Source organism: Octopus bimaculoides, chromosome 5, assembly GCF_046866305.1.
Source record: "Octopus bimaculoides isolate indiv1 chromosome 5, ASM4686630v1, whole genome shotgun sequence".
Classification (NCBI taxonomy): Eukaryota; Metazoa; Mollusca; class Cephalopoda; order Octopoda; family Octopodidae; genus Octopus; species Octopus bimaculoides.
The window spans coordinates 125,616,271-125,636,390 of NC_142932.1; the positions used below are offsets into that span (position 1 = coordinate 125,616,271).

The 20,120-nt window shown below is 37.0% G+C and overlaps 1 protein-coding gene across 2 annotated transcripts in view; it reads left to right on the forward strand.

Moving 5' to 3' along the window:
* LOC106877687 (uncharacterized) overlaps positions 1-20,120 on the forward strand; it is a 288,271-nt gene that overhangs the window by 260,466 nt on the left and 7,685 nt on the right. For both annotated transcript variants that reach the window (XM_089353047.1, XM_089353048.1), the window contains 7 exons: positions 531-595; positions 2,596-2,701; positions 4,455-4,498; positions 9,814-9,859; positions 11,998-12,110; positions 14,902-14,962; positions 17,518-17,606. In XM_089353047.1, coding sequence (XP_089209173.1) covers positions 531-595; positions 2,596-2,701; positions 4,455-4,498; positions 9,814-9,859; positions 11,998-12,110; positions 14,902-14,962; positions 17,518-17,606 — 524 coding nt within the window. The remainder of the gene's footprint in view (positions 1-530; positions 596-2,595; positions 2,702-4,454; positions 4,499-9,813; positions 9,860-11,997; positions 12,111-14,901; positions 14,963-17,517; positions 17,607-20,120) is intronic.

The following is a 20,120-nucleotide window of genomic DNA, read 5'->3' on the forward strand; positions in this document are numbered from 1 at the left end:
GCTTCTACCTCGTACAAAACCAAACTGCATCTCATCTAGACTAAGTCTCTCTGTAACTTTCATCACCTGATCCAACAATTTGATACCTCTGTAATTATTTCTATCTAAAGCATCACCTTTACGTTTGTAACAGTTTAGTATGGTACTGCTACACCAATCATTGGGTATGACTCCTTCATGAACCATGTTATTTACAATACAGGTGACTAAACAATTTCCCACACTGCCAGATATTTTAAACATCTTAGCGGTGATTCCTGATGGGCTGGAGGTGTCACAAAGAGGAACTGAACCCAGAACCATGTGGTTTGGAAGCAAATTTCTTATTACACAGCCATACCTGAGACAAGATTTGCACTTGAGAATATTTTCCTCTCCCCTTTTCATGAGTCTTAGATTAAAAGATAAAAATAACAAATGTCCAGTTTCATTGAACAGTCAATGTGCAAATTAAAATGGAATTATAGGTGTGAAATCCATTACTTTTGTTATAAAGTCACAATAAATGCCTTCTTTGTAAACATTTCTAGGAATATGAAGAATTTGAGAGGGGCGTAGAAAAGCTCCCTAGCATCATGGAAAGACAAAAATTTGAGTAAGTAATATTATCACATCTTGTTTAAATTTGACTTTTGCTTTTAAGTAATGAGAAGACTGATGTATAAATGGGATAATAATATAGGAATTATCATTGTAATCATCATCATCATTACCATCATCAGCTTCATTCTAACATCTATTTTTCCATGTTGTCATGGATTGGACAGAATTTGTTGAGGCATATTTTTTACAGCCTGATGCCCTTCCGATTGCCAGTCTTCACTTGTTCCCATTCAAGATAATATTTCTCCATAACCAGACATGTTTCCATGGCAGATAGCAAACAAAGGACACCACTTGCATAACAGTGACACTCGTTTACAATCTATCACATGAAGTCAAGTTAAGGAGACGGTAACACACACACACATGTATATACACAGTGGGCTTTTTTCAGTTTCCGTCTTCCCAGTCGACTGACAAGGTTTTGGTTGGGAGTGCGGCTACAAAAGAAGACACCTGTCCAAGAAACCCTGGAGCCATGTGGTTAGAAACTAATTTCTTACCACACAGTCTTGCTTGTACTTCAGGATATCTTTTATCCTTTAACTTTTACTTGTTTCAGTCATTAGACTGTGGCCATGCTGGGGCATCCATTTGAAGAATTTTTAGTCAAATGAATGAAACCCCAGTACTTAATTTTTTCTTAAGCCTTATTCTATCAGTCTCTTTTGCCAAACTGCTAAGTTATGGGGATGTAAACACACCAACACCAGTTGTCAAGCAGTGGTGAGGTGCTACCATACATAGAGATGTGCATACACATACACACATGCACATACACACACAAACACACACACACACCTACACTCACATACACATACATGACAAGCTTCTTTCAGTTTCCATCTACCAAATTTACTCACAAGGCTTTGGTTGACCCAGGACTTCAGTAGAAGATACTTACCCAAGGTACCATGCAGTGGGACTGAACTTGGAACCACGTTGTTGGGAAGAAGCAAACCTCTTACTCCACAGCCATGCCCAATCCCTTACTGTTAGTAAATTTGATGAAAGTGTTTATGAAAGGAATAGTGTTTGAAATCTTTCTGAAGATTACATTTGAGGGCATGGAACCACTCGGAATACAATATGGTTGAGTCTTTGAGTGAGTCTGTTTTGATGTTTATATTTGTATTTGCCTCACCCTTGACTATTATATAAGCACACCCCTAAAATGTTTATAATCATTGTGCATAAACCATTTTCTATGTTTGGGTGGGGCTCCTATGGTCAGATAAGGTAAGATTTATTTAGTTATCTCAGATATGAACTCAGATCTGTAAGATCTGTGTTAATATCTTAGCAGAGTTAATTTTGCTTTTCATACCTCCAGATGTCATATGATAAACACTTAGGAAATATTAGGATCTATTAAATTGATTGCACCCTTCTTTCCAGTTTCATGACTTTGTGATGATTAAGAAATTATTATTTTTTCTATTTAGAGTTTGATAAATACATCAAGATTTTCCTTTCTTACATGAAAAATGATTATCCAGCTTCTGTATTATCTCTACTCTATAATCTTCCAAATCATGTGTTTAACTTGTAAGCTGCCTTGTATTATCGTCTTTTTACATTTTACCAGTCTCACATTATTTTAATAAAATGTTTCAATGCTCTTTTAGCATTGAAACATTTTAACTGTTTTACAATACTGAAGAGAATCTCAGATTTGTAACATCTAATCTTAGATAATCTATACAGAGATATAGGATGAGCCTAGTGTACCCCTTCTCTATATATTTGCCGACTCAAGAGCAGCAAACATTGACTAATATTTTGACCAGATAATATTCCTGTGAGGCTGGAGTTTACAGGTATGGTGTTGAGGTTTATGGTTGTGGTTTGCCTTTTCTTCTTGTTAAAGAGAAAGCATTTGGAATATTTTATACTAAACAGATAGTTGAAGAATATTTTATAACTTGTTAAAAAGTATTTTCTTAATGAATTTGTTTTATTATATTTTTATAATTCTTTTATTTATTTCAGAAAATTAGATATCCGTCAGGTGATTCGCTATCTTAGCATTTGGACTGGTTTGGACTATGGGACGCTAATACACGTTTATAGAGCTGAAGAAGACAAATTGCTTTGGGTCTGTTTAATAAATTCATGTTTGATTTTGTCTCAATTAAGCTATACTAGGTTCTATAAATATCTAGGATCAGACTTAACTACTTTGGTCTAAATTTTAGTTTAATTTTGATTCAAATACTCTATGGTAATTAATTTTTCCTAAAATCTTGGCTAACTTCTATAGTAAATTGATAATTGTTATATTAGTAGTAGGCTTAACTTCATCTTAATTTAACACCTGCAATCCTAGAGTGTCTTTAGCAGAGGGTTTTTTTTTTTTTTTTTCTTGTATCACAAGCATTCAATCAGGCCTCCTCTTCCTTCCCTGCCTGTGATTTTCTCCAGACATAAACAGGCAGATGTTTATGTTTGCATTATTTCAACACGGCTTGCAAAAGTAATGACCACTACCTCTCTTCTTCTTTTGGTTTACTTACAAATTTTTCTTTTAATTAATATATTAACCGGTGGATCTCAACCAGAGTCCATATGGCCCTTGGCAGTCCATATCAGATTTTCTTGTTAAAATTTATGTGCAATAAATTGCTATTTTACATGCTTCTGGCTTAAAAAGCACCTGTTACACTTTCGAAGTGGTTGGCTTTAGGAAAGGAATCTAGCTGTAGAACCCATGCCAAATCAGACTGGCATCTTACCACTATGGATAACATTCGTTAAATGATGATGGTGACAGTTCCTGATAATATTTAATAATAAAAATACAGTGAGATATTTATATATCATCATCATTATCATCATCGTCATTTAACATCCGCTTTCCATGCTGGCATGGGTTGGACGATTTGACTGAGGACTGGTGAAACCAGATGGCTACACCAGGCTCCAATCTGATTTGGCAGAGTTTCTACAGCTGGATGCCCTTCCTAACACCAACCACTCTGAGAGTGTAGTGGGTGCTTTTACATGCCACCGGCACGAAGGCCAGTCAGGCGGTACTGGCAACGACCACGCTCGAAATGGTGTTTTTTACATGCCACCTGCACAGGAGCCAGTTCGGCAGCACTGGCAACGATCTCGCTCAAATGTCTTTACATATGCTATCTAGCACAAGTGCCAGGGAGGCGATGCTGGGCACAGGTGCCATGACGATATATATATATATATATATCAAATGGCTATGGAGGTCCAGTGAGTAAAATAGGAACCAAAGGCATCCAAGGGCAAAAAAATAGTTGAGAATCACTGATATCCTCCGCCACTACTAATTAGGTCAGTTAGGTAACAGAAACTATCTACTTCTTCTAGGGAGCCTCCAAGGTGTTTCAGAAAATTTATTTCCAGTGTATCCTTAGTGTTTGTTGCTCCTGTGCATTTTCCTCTTACTAATACTACTTTTTCCATTAACTATCCTTTGATTCCGCTGCATCTCTTGTGTGTCCATAACTTTTCACTGGGTACAATGTATGGAATTCCTACCTACAGTTTTCCTACATATCAAGCAGAACCATTTACCTGAAGGGAGTAGAATCCTATCTGCTTTGCTGTTAGCTGAAACTTTAGTCTTTCCTTAGTTAATTCCAAGGCCTTTGTTCCAGCTTTTGCTTCCACACCTGGATTCTAAACAAAAAAAAAAAAGAAAGAAAATCAAAAGAATGAAAAATGTAAATTTGCTGAAATTTTATTAAATATGAATTTTGAAATAAATGTTAACCTTTAAAATTTTTGATGAGTTGAATTGAATTTTGTTTAAAAGTGAATATTTTGTCTTTTTATTTTTAAATTTTAAATATTGTTTCATCTTTCTTTTTCAGCCTACAATGGAAAAACTTGCAGCCATCAGGGCAAGGCATCAAGAGTATGTGTCACTCTGTTTCTCTGTCTTTCTGTCTGTCAATCCATCTCTTCTTTCTTACTATCAAAAATATATTATGCATATGTATATGTGCACGTGTGTGTGTGAACATTGACACATAGATGCATGCACACACACAAATGTGTGTGTGCGCGTATATATACAGACTCTGCTACCAAGGTGACCAAGTCTGTAGTGGGGTAGGATGCTCAGAGAGTATTACTACTGGAATACGAGTAGCCTGGGCAAAGTTCAGAAAGCTTCTACCCCTACTGGTGACAAAGGGCCTCTCGCTCAGAGTGAAAGGTAGATTGTATGATGCATGTGTACGAACTTCCATGCTTCATGGCAGTGAAACGGGTTGTGACTGCGGAGGACATGCGTAGGCCCGAAAGAAATGAAGCTAGCATGATCTGCTGAGTGTGTAATGTCAGTGTGCACACGCAACAGAGTGTAAGCGCCATGAGAGAAATGTTAGACATAAGAAGCATCGGATGTAGTGTGCAAGAGAGACGTTTGCTTTGGTATGGTCATGTACTGCGGATGGATGAGGAGAGCTGTGTGAGGAAGTGTCATTCCCTAACAGTGGAAGGGATCCGGGGTAGAAGGAGACCCAGGAAGACATGGGATGAGGTGGTGAAGCATGACCTTTGAATGTTGGGCTTCACAGATGCAATGACGAAAGACCAAGACCTCTGGAAATATGCTGTGACTGCGAAGACCTGGCGAATAAAGTGAGTTCACAGCTGTATCCTACACCAGTTTCACATAACCAGCCCCAGCCCATTCAAAAGTACCTTGGATTGTAGGGGGCGACCTGCTGTGCTTGAGGAAATCTATTGAGTCAAGTACATCAACATCAGCAATATCAAAATCAAATCAAATGGAAATTGTAGTTGTGAACCCCATGCCAGTAGCGTGTAAAAAGCACCATCTGAATGTGGCTGATGCCAGTGCCGTCTTGACTGGCTTCCGTGCCAGTGACACATAAAACGCACAATCTGATCGTAGTCGATGCCAGCTCCCCTGGCCCCTTGTGCTAGTGGCATGTAAAAGCACCCACTACACTCTCGGAGTGGTTGGTGTTAGGAAGGGCATCAAGCTGTAGAAACACTGCCAGATCAGATTGGACCCTGGTGCAGCCTCCTGGCTTCCCAGACCCCAGTTGAACCATCCAACCCATGCCAGCATGGAAAACGGACGTTAAACGATGATGATGATGATGATATATATATATATATATTACCTCAGAGGCAATGAACAAGACCTTTGGCATTATGTTGTGCTTGAGACAAAAACCCATCATGCCAAGCAAAATCACAGTCATGGCAGATATGGGCCTCATGAAGGCAATGACTGAGACCTTTAAGGCACCTTTCAAGCATTGGGCATCATGGGGGCAAAGTGGCTGAGCTCATTTTGAGTGTTGTGTCTCACGGAGGCAATGACTGAGACCTCTGGCTTAAATGTTGGGCCTCACAGAAGCAATGACTGACATTATGTCGTACTTGAGAAGAAGACCCATCAAGCTGAGGAAAATCACTGTTGTGGCAGATACCAGTCTTACACAAATGACACCCATGCTGGTGGCATGTAGAAGCACCCATTACTCTCTCAGAGTGGTTGGCATTAGGAAGAGCATCCGGCTATAGAAACCATGCGAAATCAGACTGGAGTCTGGTGTAGCCTTCCAGCTTGCCAGCCGCCAGTCAAACCGTCCAACCCATGCCAGCATAGACAACAGACATTAAATGAGGATGATGATTATACAGATAATTAATTGAGCTGTAATTTTTTCTGCAACTTTCATGATTTGGTCCAACAATATGATGCCTCTGTCAGATATCTCCTTTATCCTTGGAACAACTTACTATACCACTGCTACACCAGTTTAGCATTTGACTCTTTTCTGTACTATTTACTAGGATAGCTGGTCCGTCTTTCTCCCAATCATTCTTCATGTTTAACAACCTTTCATTGCCACGGCTCCTTCTTTACAGAGTCAGTAAGTGCAAACATACCATTATCCATGCATACATACTTCTCTCCCAAAGCATCACGATTTTCTCTGATACATTGCCTTGCAATCCAGAATACCCCGTGCCTTTGGTCCTCACACTGTACAACATTGACAAACCTCTTCCTTTCTGATTCTCTTGCTAAATAAACTTGTCATTACATAAAATTCTTTCTCTTTCTCACACTTATATATATGTATTTATAAATGTAAGATCCGAAGATCGAGGTGTAGGAAGAAAGTTAGCTTCAAGCAATCCATAGTAAACATGAAAAACAACTTACAAGGACAACAGTGGTTTATTGAGACGGAAGGTTGTGGGATTTTTTTTTTTTTGTATCGAAGTATGATAAGCTGAAAAAATTTTTTTTTAGTTTTCACGGTAGGCGACCAGGGTTGCATTAACATGCACCTCCTTGGTCTGAAGAGTAGCCTGTGGTATACACCTTGCCTGGATATTTACCACTTCTGAGGTTCTGCTTACTATGAAACATATGTAGCCCAGATCTTATCTACTGCATTCCTTCACTCTTGTATATGTATGTATATATATATATATATATATATATATATATATATATATATATATATGTATGTATAGATATGTATATACATATATGTGTGTGTGTGTGTGTATATATATATATATATATATATATATATATATATATATATATATATACACATGTGTGTGTGTATGTACTCTTTGCAACATCTGTCTGTGTTTGGATTGTTCTTGCACAGGGGCCATCCAGACACCCGTTTGCGCCGTGAACAGGGATTAATCTTCTCTCTTCCCTCCTTTGCGCCACATGAGCTCAACTCTCCTCCCCTCGCTCCCCTCCCCCTCACACCTACTTCCTCCCACCCACCTCTCCTCTTGCTCCAACTCCTACTTCTCTTCACTCCTACTCCTTCTCTCTTCCCTTCACTCCTACCCACCTTCTCCCTCCCTCCCTCGTAACCCCACCCCCACCCTTACACATTCCAACCCCACCTTCCCATCCCACCCCACCCCTTACACCCACTCTCACATACCTCACCTCTACCTCCACCTGCAGCCTAACCCCCACCAACCCTTGCTTTCCCCACTCTTGCCTCCCCCACCTCCCAACACCATCACACTATACCATACACCACCATATCACACAACACAACACATCACCACGCACACACTAGCACAGACCACTTCCCAGCCCCACATCTTCACACTTACATATACACACACACACACACACATCAAGGTCACCAGTCCTCTTTCACACGCACATACATACTCTCTTATACACATGCATGCGCACCTTCGTTTTGGGATCACCACTACTTTATTATCTCCCCTTCTTCCTAGCTCTCCTGTGTGATCCTTCTGTCTGGCATTCACCATGATAGAACGCTAGCCACTACACATTCTTTATTTTCTCTCCTTGTTTCTTTCTGTGGAAGAGGATAGGTTTGAAATGTTAAAGACTTTTTTTACTTCCCAAGCATTAAACTAATACATCTGTTTGTTGTCTACACCACCTGTCTTCGTCTTTTGTTTTTATGTGAATTCTCCCTATATATATATATATATATATATATAAAGGCATTACTATAGAATAATGCCTCACGCTAAGCTACCATAATAAACACATTTTTACCAAACGCGAGGAAAATGCAATTCTCAAAAATTGGCCTCTTAAAAACAGACTTAACTATATATCGAACGATTTCCCGATTATTACAATAATATGTAACTTTCGATCATTAGTATAGTATGGTCAGAATATATAAAAATAAACAAAAGATTCAACATACCAAAATGAACACCCATGTATCCGCCATCGTACATAGAAGATTGTTCTTCCCTATACATTCATGTAAGAAGCGGGCTTTTTTTTAATTGCACTTCGGTACACATGTTTATACCAGAAAATAATTCAGCACTGAATATATTCCGGTTATATATTTGATTAATTCAATAATAGGATAAAAATCTTTTACAAAAATTTTATCAAGTAGCTAGCGTGAAAAAACTCGTAAGGGAAAAATCCATCATTATCTCTAGAATATATTTATATAAGGGCATTACTATAGAATAATGCCTCACACTAAGCTACCATAATAAACACATTTTTACTGAACGCGAGGAAAATGCAATTCTCAAAAATTGGCCTCTTAAAAACAGACTTAATATATATGTATGTATATATATATATATGTATGTATGTATATATACGTATATATATATATATATATATATATATATATATATATATATATATGTATGTGCATATATATATGTGCATGTGCATATATATATGTGCATATACATATATATGTATGTGCATATACATATATATGTATGTGCGTATATATATATGCATATACATATATATGTATGTGTGTATATATATGTGCATATGCATATATATGTATGTGTGTATATATATATGTGCATATGTATATATATGCATGTGTATATATATATATATATGCATATGTATGTGGTATAATAAATAAGTATGTATATATATTGTTATGCTCCCAGCTTGAATATGTGTTGGTTTTGACCAGTAATAACTTGATACCTGAATCTCTCTTCCTGTATTGAATTTTGATATATATATATATATATATATTAATTAAGTAATGAGAAGATGGATTTGGTATTAAACTCCATTCTGTGCAACATTCGTTTCGACCTGTCCTGCTGGTGTCCTATGTAAAGGACAATAGTAGGACAGGTGGAAACAAACATTATACTGAATAAAGTTTTGTAGTAAATCCACCTTCTTGTTACTTAATCAATACAATTACCCTAACTAACACTGCAGAGTTCCTGAAATAGATCCAATTGGAGTATAGCACAACTGCAGATGACATGTAGCCTAAACTGTGCCAGTACTCTACTCAACATTTAAACACATTAATCAATTTATACCTGTTAGTTCAAAATATTAATTATTATTATATATATATATATATATATATATATATATATATATATATATATGCATTCTACAAACACCACACATGCACATACACACATTATGTATAGATTAATGATATTCACTAATTTGGCTGTAAAACTAGCACCTTGCAAAATGTTTTGTGATATTTTGTTTCTGCCAATTCACAATTTTATGCTGTTAGTTCAAATCTTATTGCTGCTAGCCTCACCTTTTATCATTTGAGGGAGGGTAATAAAATAAATGCCAGTGATATACTGACATCAAATTAATCAACTCTATTTTTCTCCCTAAATCTGAAGTCACATGTCATTAATAGAAATCAGTAACTGTTCAATTTTGTTTTACAGGTTTAAACTGGATAAGTATTTCCTGCAAGTAGATTTATTAATCAAGGTTTGTAAAACAATGCCTACTTCACAGTTGGCTTTCTTTATTATTTAGACTACCTTTTACACTAAAATAGTGGAGGCATGTGCCTTAGTGGTTAGAGTGTTGTACTAATGATCGTAAGATTGTGATTTCGATTCCTGGACTGGGTGAGGCGTTGTGTTCTTGAGCAAAACACTTCATTTCACGTTGCTCCAGTGCACTCAGCTGGCAAAAATGAGTAACGTTGCAATGGACCGGCGTCCCATCCAGTTGGTGAATATTGACGCCATGAAACCGGGAAACCAGCCCTTAGGAGCCTGGCATGGTTCAAGAAAGAAACATTAACATTACACTAAAGTAGCAGCAGCAGTGGTGGTGGCAGTGGCTGCTGCTGCTGCTGTTGTTTAACTCCCATATCAGTTTTGATTCACTAGACTAATGGTTCTCAACTGGGCTTCCATACAAGATTTTGTTAAAATTTATCTGCAGTAAACTGATTATATTTCTACAATACACAAAATATTTTAACAATTTTTTCTACCATAGCCTCAGGCCAACCAAAGCCTTGTGAGTGGATTTGGTAGACAGAAACTGGAAAAAGCCCATTGTACATGTTAAAAGCACCATATAAGTGTGGTCAATGCCAGTGCCGGTGGCACATAAAAAGCACCCACTACACTCTTGGAGTGATTGGCATTAGGAAGGGCATCCAGCTGTAGAAACCTTGCTGGATCAAATTGGAACCTGGTGCAGCCTCCTAGCTTTCTAGTCATCAGTCAGCATGGAAAGTGGACATTAAATGATGATGATGATTTGTATGTATTTGTGTTTGTCCCCCTGCCATCACTTGACAACTGATGCTGCTGTGTCTGTATCCCCTGTAACTTAACAGTTTGACAAAAGAGACCAATACAATAAGTACTAGGCTTACAAAGAATAAGTCCTAGGGTCGAGTTCTTCAACTAACTCCTTTTAAGGTGGTGTTCCAGTATGGCCACAATCAAATGACTGAAACAAGTAAAAAAAATATGGTTCCCAATAATATTTAATTATGAAAATATTTGAAACATGGAATGATTATGAAGGTTCATCCTAGTAAAATAGCAATCAAAAGGGACCATAGGCAAAAAATGGTTGAGAACTACTGGATTAGATAACGACCAAAGTTGTTCCTTTAAAACATAGTGCATCTAGGATAACCATCCAATGTCCTTCCATTGGTTTTACGACAAGGACATGAGTTGATGGAAGCTTGGTTATTAATTTTAGTAGATTGAATGCTTTATTCAATTTATTTGACATTACATCAGTCTCAGCAAACATTTAAAAACAAATTTTTAAAAAAACACCTAAAACCCAATACTGAGGTGGAAAATCATATAAAATACATGCAAAAGGCATATGTGTTGGCATCATGTAAGAAGCCCCCAGTACACTCTGTAGAGTGGTTAGCATTAGGAACAGCATCCAGCTGTATAAACATGCTTAAACAGATAATTGGTGCCTGGTACAGCTCTTCTGCCTTGCCAGCATGGAAAAGGGATGTTAAATGATGGTGATGGTGATATAAAAATATGGACGCACCATTTATTAAAATGGATTTAAACTATTGAATTTTTTAAATGATTTTCCATGTTATATCATTTTTCAAGTTAAGTCACATGTTTTGGAACCAATTGCCAATAAAGGTGAGGTTTGCCTGTTCTGGTCTTCACCATCAGCATTATCAGCCAATTCCTGCCATCGTCTGCATTATCAACATTATCAGTTTCATCAGCAGCAGCATTATTAACCAATTACTGCCATCATCTTCATTATCCAACATCATCAGCATTATCAACCAATCTCTGCCATCATCACCAATATCAACATTATCAGCTTCATCATCATCAGCATTACCAACCAATCACTGGCTTAATTTTGACTTTGTTTTTCATACTTAATGGTAGTGAAGAGATTTCTACAAATTACTATTTATTATATCTTTCTCTAGGAAGCTTCTAAGCCTTGGGCCTAAGATGGAAATTATTATTATATTCTTCCCCTTCCATGCCTTTGTCTTTTGTCATGATGAAGATGGTGACAATGATGGTGCTGTTGTTGTTACCACGTTCGTAATTATTTTCAATTTGGAAATCTTTCATCCTTTGATTTTTTTCCAGGAAATTGAGAATATCGTTGCTGATATTCCACGTAATGATACCAAAAAGAATGACGTGACTCTTCTGAAGGGCAAAAATAATGTAACAACTGAATTAATTGAAGGAAGACATGAGTAAGTTCTTTTCTTTTCTTTTCTTTTTTTTTTTTTTTTTTGTTTCTAATTAATATCTCTAAGAGTGACAGACATATCAAAAGCATTCTAACTGTGGCTAAATGCAGGTTCCCCATTCAGTCCCACTATGTGGCACCTTGGGCAAGTAGCTTCCACTATAGACTCAGGCTGACCAAAGCCTTGTGAGTGGATTTGGTAGATGGAAACTGAAAGAAGCTTGTCATATATATGTGTGTGTCTGTCTGTGTTTGTACCCCACCACTACTTGATAACTGGTGTTGGTGTGTTTACATCCCTGTAACTTAGCAGTTTGGCAAAAGTGACCAATAGAATAAGTCCTGGAGTCATTTCATTTGACTAAAAGACTCTTCAAGGTGGTGCCCCAGCATGGCCACAGTCTAATGACTGAAACAAGTAAAAGATAGAAGACAAATTCCAATTCTTTTGTTAGGATGTCTGTGTCTTGCTTTATTTAAAATGAGGGAGATTTAGTTACTATTTTTTGCTGGTTGAGTGATCAAAAAAGGGGCTCCCTTGTAACTTCATCTCCACATGAACTTATAAATAGGGGCTGCGATAAGGGTGGAACACTTGCAGAAAACATTACTGCTTGGAACCGCTCAAATACTCCGGAAGGTGATTGAAAAATAAGAGGTGTTACCTTAGTTCACTGGTAGGGAACAGCTGACATTGTAGTACATCTCCAGCATTAGAAGCTGTGCAAAGGCAATAATAATGATAATAATGATAATAATAATAATAATAATAATAATAATGTGATTTCAAACTTCCTGAAGCACAACATATCAGTTTGGAATATGAATTTCCAATTATACCACTCTAATGGAGTACTGACCACAAAAAATATTAATATTAACTGCAGCATTTTCCAAGGTGATTCACTTTCACCTTCAATTTTTTGCATAGCTCTAATACCCCTTGCAAGTGAACGTAACAGAACAGGGTATTGATATAAATTGGCGACAAGAAAGTCAGTCATCCATAGTATATGGATGACTGAAAACTCTATGGCAAAGATGATAATGAGCTTGAAGGACTGCTACGTACTGTGAAAGCATTCAGTGATGACATTGGGATGGAATTTGATCTTGATAACTGTGCTAAGGCCACTTTCCAGAAAGGGAAATTGAAGACCTCACATTCAGTGGTGTTGGATGTTGACACAGTCATAAAAGAACTCGGGCAGGAACAAACTTACAAATACCTTGGAATAGATGAAGGCTTTGGCATTCAGCATACAAGTATGAAAGAAAAAATCAGGAAGGAATGTTACATGAGAGTTTGAGCACTTCTAAAATCCGAGTTAAATGCACGTAACAAGGTGTTGGCTATAAATTCCTTAGCAGTTTCAGTTGTTATTTACAGTTTCAATGTGCTGAACTGGAACATAAGCGGAATAAGGAAGATTGACAGGAAAGTTCATAAGATGCACCACCTAGACAGATGCAGATCATCTTTACTTACTCAGAACTCAAGGAGGTTGAGGCTTGATCCAATTTAAAATCTCTTACAAAACTAGTACAATTGGACTGGCAAAATATCTTGAAACATCTGACAACTGGATGCTAAAGCTCATTGAAAACCATGAAAGATGTAAGAAGTTATGAAGGAGAGCAATATATTTTCAGGGGAGTTGATGCATAATACCCAGGTTGAACAGCATGATGGAAGTGCAGCAACTGCAGTTGTAAAGAAGGTGAAATCAATAGCAAAGTAAAATGCTCTTGAACAATTGGCTGATAGGTGGGAACAAAAACTTCTGCATGGCAAATATGTGGCCCATAACAAACAAGCTGATGTAGATGAGAAGCACACCCATCAGTGGCCATGGAGCTCAGGGCTAAAGGCAGAGAGTGAAGGCTTTATCTTAACTGCTCAAGATCAGAGCTAATTTCCCACAATAATACAACAAAGTAATTCATGTGAAATTAAAGTGGTTTTTTAGAATTTTTTTTTTTCCATCAGTCTGCATGGAAACATGGAGATTAAGAATATGGAAAAAATAAACACAAATTCAAATTTTAATTTCAAATTTAAAAAAAAAATTTCCGGTAAAAGTGAAAAGTAATGGTGGGAGGGATTGAAATTTTGAAAATTTTTTTTTCAGAATTCAATCCTCCATAACCAAAAACGTGGGATTCCATTAAAAAAAAAATCAATATATATCCATTTTACCAGAAGTTACGACAGAAAAATCGGATCTTGTGAATTTTCCAAAAGTCGCCTCCCCACCCCCGAGGGTCATCAGCACACATTTTTGTTTTCATATTCGTTTTGCACATACTTGCTAGCACCACCCACCCAGGCTGGTTAATTTTTTTTTTTTTTTTTGTTCCTGGGTGAGGATCTTTATATTGACCAGTAAAATTACTACCTGCTTTTATAGCAAGTTGATGCAGGTAGTTTATCCTGTCCCCTCTGACTTTTAGTTCATGTAATTGAAAAAACCGCATTATTTATGGGATGACCCAATATATGTATATGTTTGTCCCCCCACCATCGCTTCACAACCCATTTTTGGTGTGTTTACATCCCTGTAACTTAGCAGTTTGGCAGGGGAGACTGATAGAATAAGTACTAGGCTTACAGATAATAAAGTCTTGTGGTCGATTTGTTCAACTAAAAGGCGGTGCTCCAGCATGGCTGCAGTTGGCTGACTGAAGCGAGTAAAAGAGTAAAAGAGTAAAAAAAGAAAATATAGGTTATATACAATCATTGGAAATACTTTACATTTGCAACTGTGAAATCTTGTGTAATTTTTTCATTCCAGAACAAGAACAGATGAATTGGTTGAAAATCACTTAGGAATTGAATGTGTTCCTGTTGATTTGGTTTGTACTATTTTTTTTTGTTCATTTCTATTTTTAAAAAAGTACACTGTAATTAAAGTCATTTCGTAGAACTGTATAAGTCATATCATTTCTTTAATAATCTGTGATGGAATCGACTTAACTCATGCTGTTAATTAACCCTGTTCATATAGATACTAAATTGGTTACATATCTTATATCATGGTTGTGTATGCTATGATTTTAAAAATGTACGGTTTTTATTAATTACAACTAATTCCAACTTTAATAATTAAAGCTATATCATCACCATCACTTACTGTCTGCTTTCCTTGTTGGCATGGGTCGAACCATAACTTTTTTTTTTTTTTTGTAAATCTTTTAAAAACTCACCATGCTCACAATTGAGTATGCTGTTCAGTATATCGGTTTCAAACTTTGGCACAAGGCTAACACTTTCAAAGGAGAGCGGGGTAAATCAATTACATCAACCCCAGTACTCAACTGGTACTTATTTTGTCAATCCTGAAAGGACAGAAAGCAGAGGTCAACCTCAGCAGAATTTGGACTCAGAGCATAAAGATAGATGAAATGCTGCTAAAGCATGTTGCCTGACTCAATAACAATTCTGTCTGCTTGCTGCCTTACAATATTCAGTATATTGGTGATATACCATGCTTGCGTTGACCTGCCAAGCCAAGTGAGACCATAGTCATGGCATGTAAAAAATACCCACTACATTCTTGGAGTGGTTGGTGTTAGGAAGGGCATACAGCTGTAGAAACCTTGCCAGATCAGATTGGAATCACTACATATTACTAATATTTTACTTAAACAACCTATACCACCTGCAGATTTTAGCGAAGCAATCAATATTTGATTCTCACGATCAGCCAACCCAGTTCTGCATTTCACTACTCACAGTTTTGAACTGCTAAACATTATTATTGCACTTCCTTAATTTGAATCTTAAACCTTAAAGACTTCATTCATACATTTCTATAGATACATACTTTTTTAATGCCCATTGCTCCAATAATTCTGCATTTTTACAGTTACACTTTTTCCATGACAGTAGATAAGTTTTTTATTCCACAATGTATTTGTAGTGGCTTCATGCAGGCATAGTGTGGATTTGATCCTCGATTGCCAAATTTCACTTGACACTTCAACAGCACTTTTCTCATGGTAAAACAATAGTTTTTCTGTGAATGACAGCAGTTATACATTACCCAGATGCCTTTGCTAATCAGAATAATGTCTTTGCCTCTCACCAACCTGCGACAATCTTTCTCGCCAATCTCCGAAAACCTCTTTCTCCAACTTCCAACAATCTCTCCCTCCTCCAGCTGACAGTTTTTTGTACTTTTTCATGACGGAAAATACACCTTTTGTAGCAGTTATAATAAAACTACTTTCTTATATCAGAGTAATAAGGCATTTCAATAGAACATCTTTACCCCCGGGAATTACCAGGGGTAAAGATGTTTATATATATATATATATAAATATGCGAGCTGGCAGAATTATTAGAACACCGGGTGAAATGCTTAGCGCTATTTTGTCTGCCATTATGTTCCGAGTTCAAATTCTGCTGAGGTTGATTTTGCCTTTCATCATTTTGGGGTCAATTAAATAAGTACGCACTGGAGTCGATATAATCGACTTAATCTTTTTGTCTGTCCTTGTTTGTCCCCTCTGTGTTTAGCTCCCTGTGGGCAATAAATAAATAAATAAATATATATGTGTATATATATATATATGTATATACACATATACAGGCATGGCTGTGTGGTAAGAAGCTTGCTTCCCAGCAGCATATTTCAGGTACCATTCCCACAGTGTGGCGCCTTGGACAAGTGTCTTCTGCTATACCCTCTGGCCAGCCAAAGCTTTGAGTGAATTTGGTAGACGGAAACTGAAAGGAGCCCATATATATTTATGTGCGTGTCTTTGTGTCTATTATTGACTCCTTACCATTGCTTGACCACCAGTGTTGGTGTGTTTACGTCCCTGTAACATAGCAGTTGAGCAAAAGAGACCGATAGAATAAGTGCTAGGCTTACAAAGAATAAGTCCTGGGATCAATTGCTGCTACTAAAAAAACCCTTTAAGGTGGTGCTCCAGCATGGCCACAGTCAAATGACTGAAGCTTGTAAAAATATGTATATAATTACAGTTGTGGAAGATACTGGTGTCACGCAAATGGCAACCATGCCGGTGGCACATAAAAGCACCCATTACACTCTAGGAGTGGTTGGTGTTAAAAGGGGGGGAGTCCAGCTGTGGAACACCATGCCAAATCAGATTGAAGTCTGGTGCAGGTCCCCAATGTGCCAGTCCTCAGTCAAACCATCCAACCCATGCCAGCATGGGTGTCGGGCATTAAAGATGATGATGACACATGCACACACATATATGTATATACACATATACATTATGTTTTTATAAATTTTGTTCCTTCAAGTTTGACCTTTCCATCCATTTAGTCTTTGCACAGTTCAATCCTATAAAAAGAACTAAAAATTTCTTGTAATTTTGCAACTAATCTTTAAATTCTGAATTACTTTCTTCCATTTTTAAAATTATTTTTGCAGGATCTGATACTTTATAAAAACGGTGTCCTCTTTGACGGTGGAATGTTTAAATATGATTGGCTGGTTAACCTTAGAAAAGCCTTGAGAGGGTATGTTATTCATTTTCACATTTTTTTTTTTAATGTTCTTCTTATTTAACCCAAGGTCAATGCTGAGTAGTCAGCCATTACAATATCTTCCGCTCCTCATGTTATTTGGACTCTTATTTTCTTTTTGTTTTTTTTTTCCGTCTAGGCCCTCATTATCCAGTGTCTTTCCTTTCTTTAGGTCGCAAATATTTGGCTGCTATTTCTAGTAGGTTGCATGAGCACATTGCTACTTGCTTGTTGGTTTTTATATTTTTGAGTTATATACAGGGTGTCCCAAAAGTCACTGATGGGGTTCAATTTTTAATAACTCCCTTAACTTTACAAATAAATGCATGAAATTTTGATACAATATAGAAGACATAATGGAAATTAATATGCATAAGTCAAATTTTGCAACACCACTACATGACATAAGAAAAATGACATTGTTAAAATGGGCAGCCATTTTCAGCTTCACACATCCATGCTCTTTCCAAAACTTGCACCGTAACACCCTCAAGAGTTTCCAACCCCACTTCTCTGATTTCTCTATTGATGCTCTTGTTCAGTTACTCCAGATGATGAAAATGTTGTCACAGTGACTGGAGAATGGTACAGAACCATGGTTGAGGCCCTTTTTACACCTAACCATTCAAAGTAGACCTCACACATGGTTCCAGCAAGATGGGGTAACTGCCCATACTGCAAGAGAAACAATGCAGTTGCTATGGCAGTGCTTTGGAGAGAGAATAATCTCCCACTACGGCAATGTCAACTGGCCTTCACATTCCCTAGACTTGACCAGCCCAAATTTTTTCTTGTTGGGATACCTGAAAGAGAGGATTTACATCAGCAAACTAGAGATCCTGGTATAACTGAAGGAGAACATTAATAGAGAAATCAGAAGTGGAGTCTGAAACTCTTGAGGGTGTTATGGTGCAAGTTTTGGAAAGAGCATGGACATACAAAGCCGAAAATGGCTACCATTTAAGCAATGTCATTTTTCATATGTGAGGTAATGGTGTTGCAACATTTGACTTGTGTATATTAATTTCCATTATGTCCTTTATGTTGTATCAAAATTTCTTGCATTTATTTGTAAAGTTGAGGGAGTTATTAAAAATTGAAAACCATCAGTGACTTTCGGGACGCTCCATGTATTAAGTGGTGTGATTGGAAACTTGCAGAAGGGTACACAGGATTCACAATCTGAATACAACCAGGTCTCCTTAGAATCTAAAAAGTAAAGGGCCAAAACATTTGCCTAAGGCAAGGGCAGGGATCATTTCTAAAGACCTTCTGCTGTTCGGCTCTCTTGAGAATTTCTTACCACTGTAGTGTGAATGGAGTAACCCTAAAGTGTTTATATTAAACATAAGTCATATAAACCAAGCTAAGTAGGTAGATTAGATGTAAGACCAAGCACCCCTTCAATGAGTGGGGTTACAGAAGAGGAGGGTGGCGTTATGCTCACTGATGTGGTGGGGTGGGGTGGGGTGGGAGCTCAAAGTATGAAGAAGGTCCAGAATGGAATGGGTTTCTTGCTATAAGTGGAACTGCTTGGTTACTTACATTCTTTTACAACAACAAAATACTGCAATTAGAGAAATGATAGTGGGGATGTCTGGAGAAGGAAATTAGGTGAGTTCCCCAGTTGTGCATGTATATATATATATATATATATATATATATATATATATATATATAGTTATGGTATGTTCTGTTAAGAACGTAGTAGAGTACAGTATAAAGGTCAATCCACCCTCAGATTTCACCCTGGGCTATCCAGTAGTAGTATTATACGTACTTCCAGGTTTGCATTTGCATGTGAATAGATAATTGAAGAAATTGGAGTCAACAACGGGTATGGTTGGACATTTATTTTTTAATCATTAAGAGTGCATTATTCAAATGTTTTTCTAGAGTAGTATTTTGTTATTCGTATTTATGTTTGATGTGATAGATTCATGTCTACTAAAGTTGTTTTCATTCACATTTCCACAGGATATATTCACGCTAATCATTATTGTTTAAACCCTTTAGCATTTAAGCCGGCCATATCTGGCCAAAAGTATTCTGCTTGTTTTATGTTCAAACTGGCCAAATCTGGTCTCTCACACCAACCCTACAATATCATTTTGAAAATTAACAGCTACCTCATCAAAATCTCATAGCTATAAGATAATGCATGATTAGTTCAAAACAATGTGGATGAAAAAGCATTAATTTTGGCAGAATAATGTGAACACTAAAGGGTTAATGTCTGTTTTCCAAGCTGAAAACAATTGTTTTCACTGTTAATATTTTGTACTGCAATTCAAATGGCATTCTTTATTTTTTTTTTTGTGTGTGTTTTGTATATTTTGCAGTTTTTTTTTCTTGCGGGGGGTATGGACATGAAAAGTATTAATGATGTCATTTTGTATGTGGACGACATGAAAGAAAAAACAGAGTTCCAATATAAAAGTTCAAATCTTTTGTCAACTCTATTACATTTGGAATAGGATGTATTTTTGTAGAGAGGGGTCAATCAAA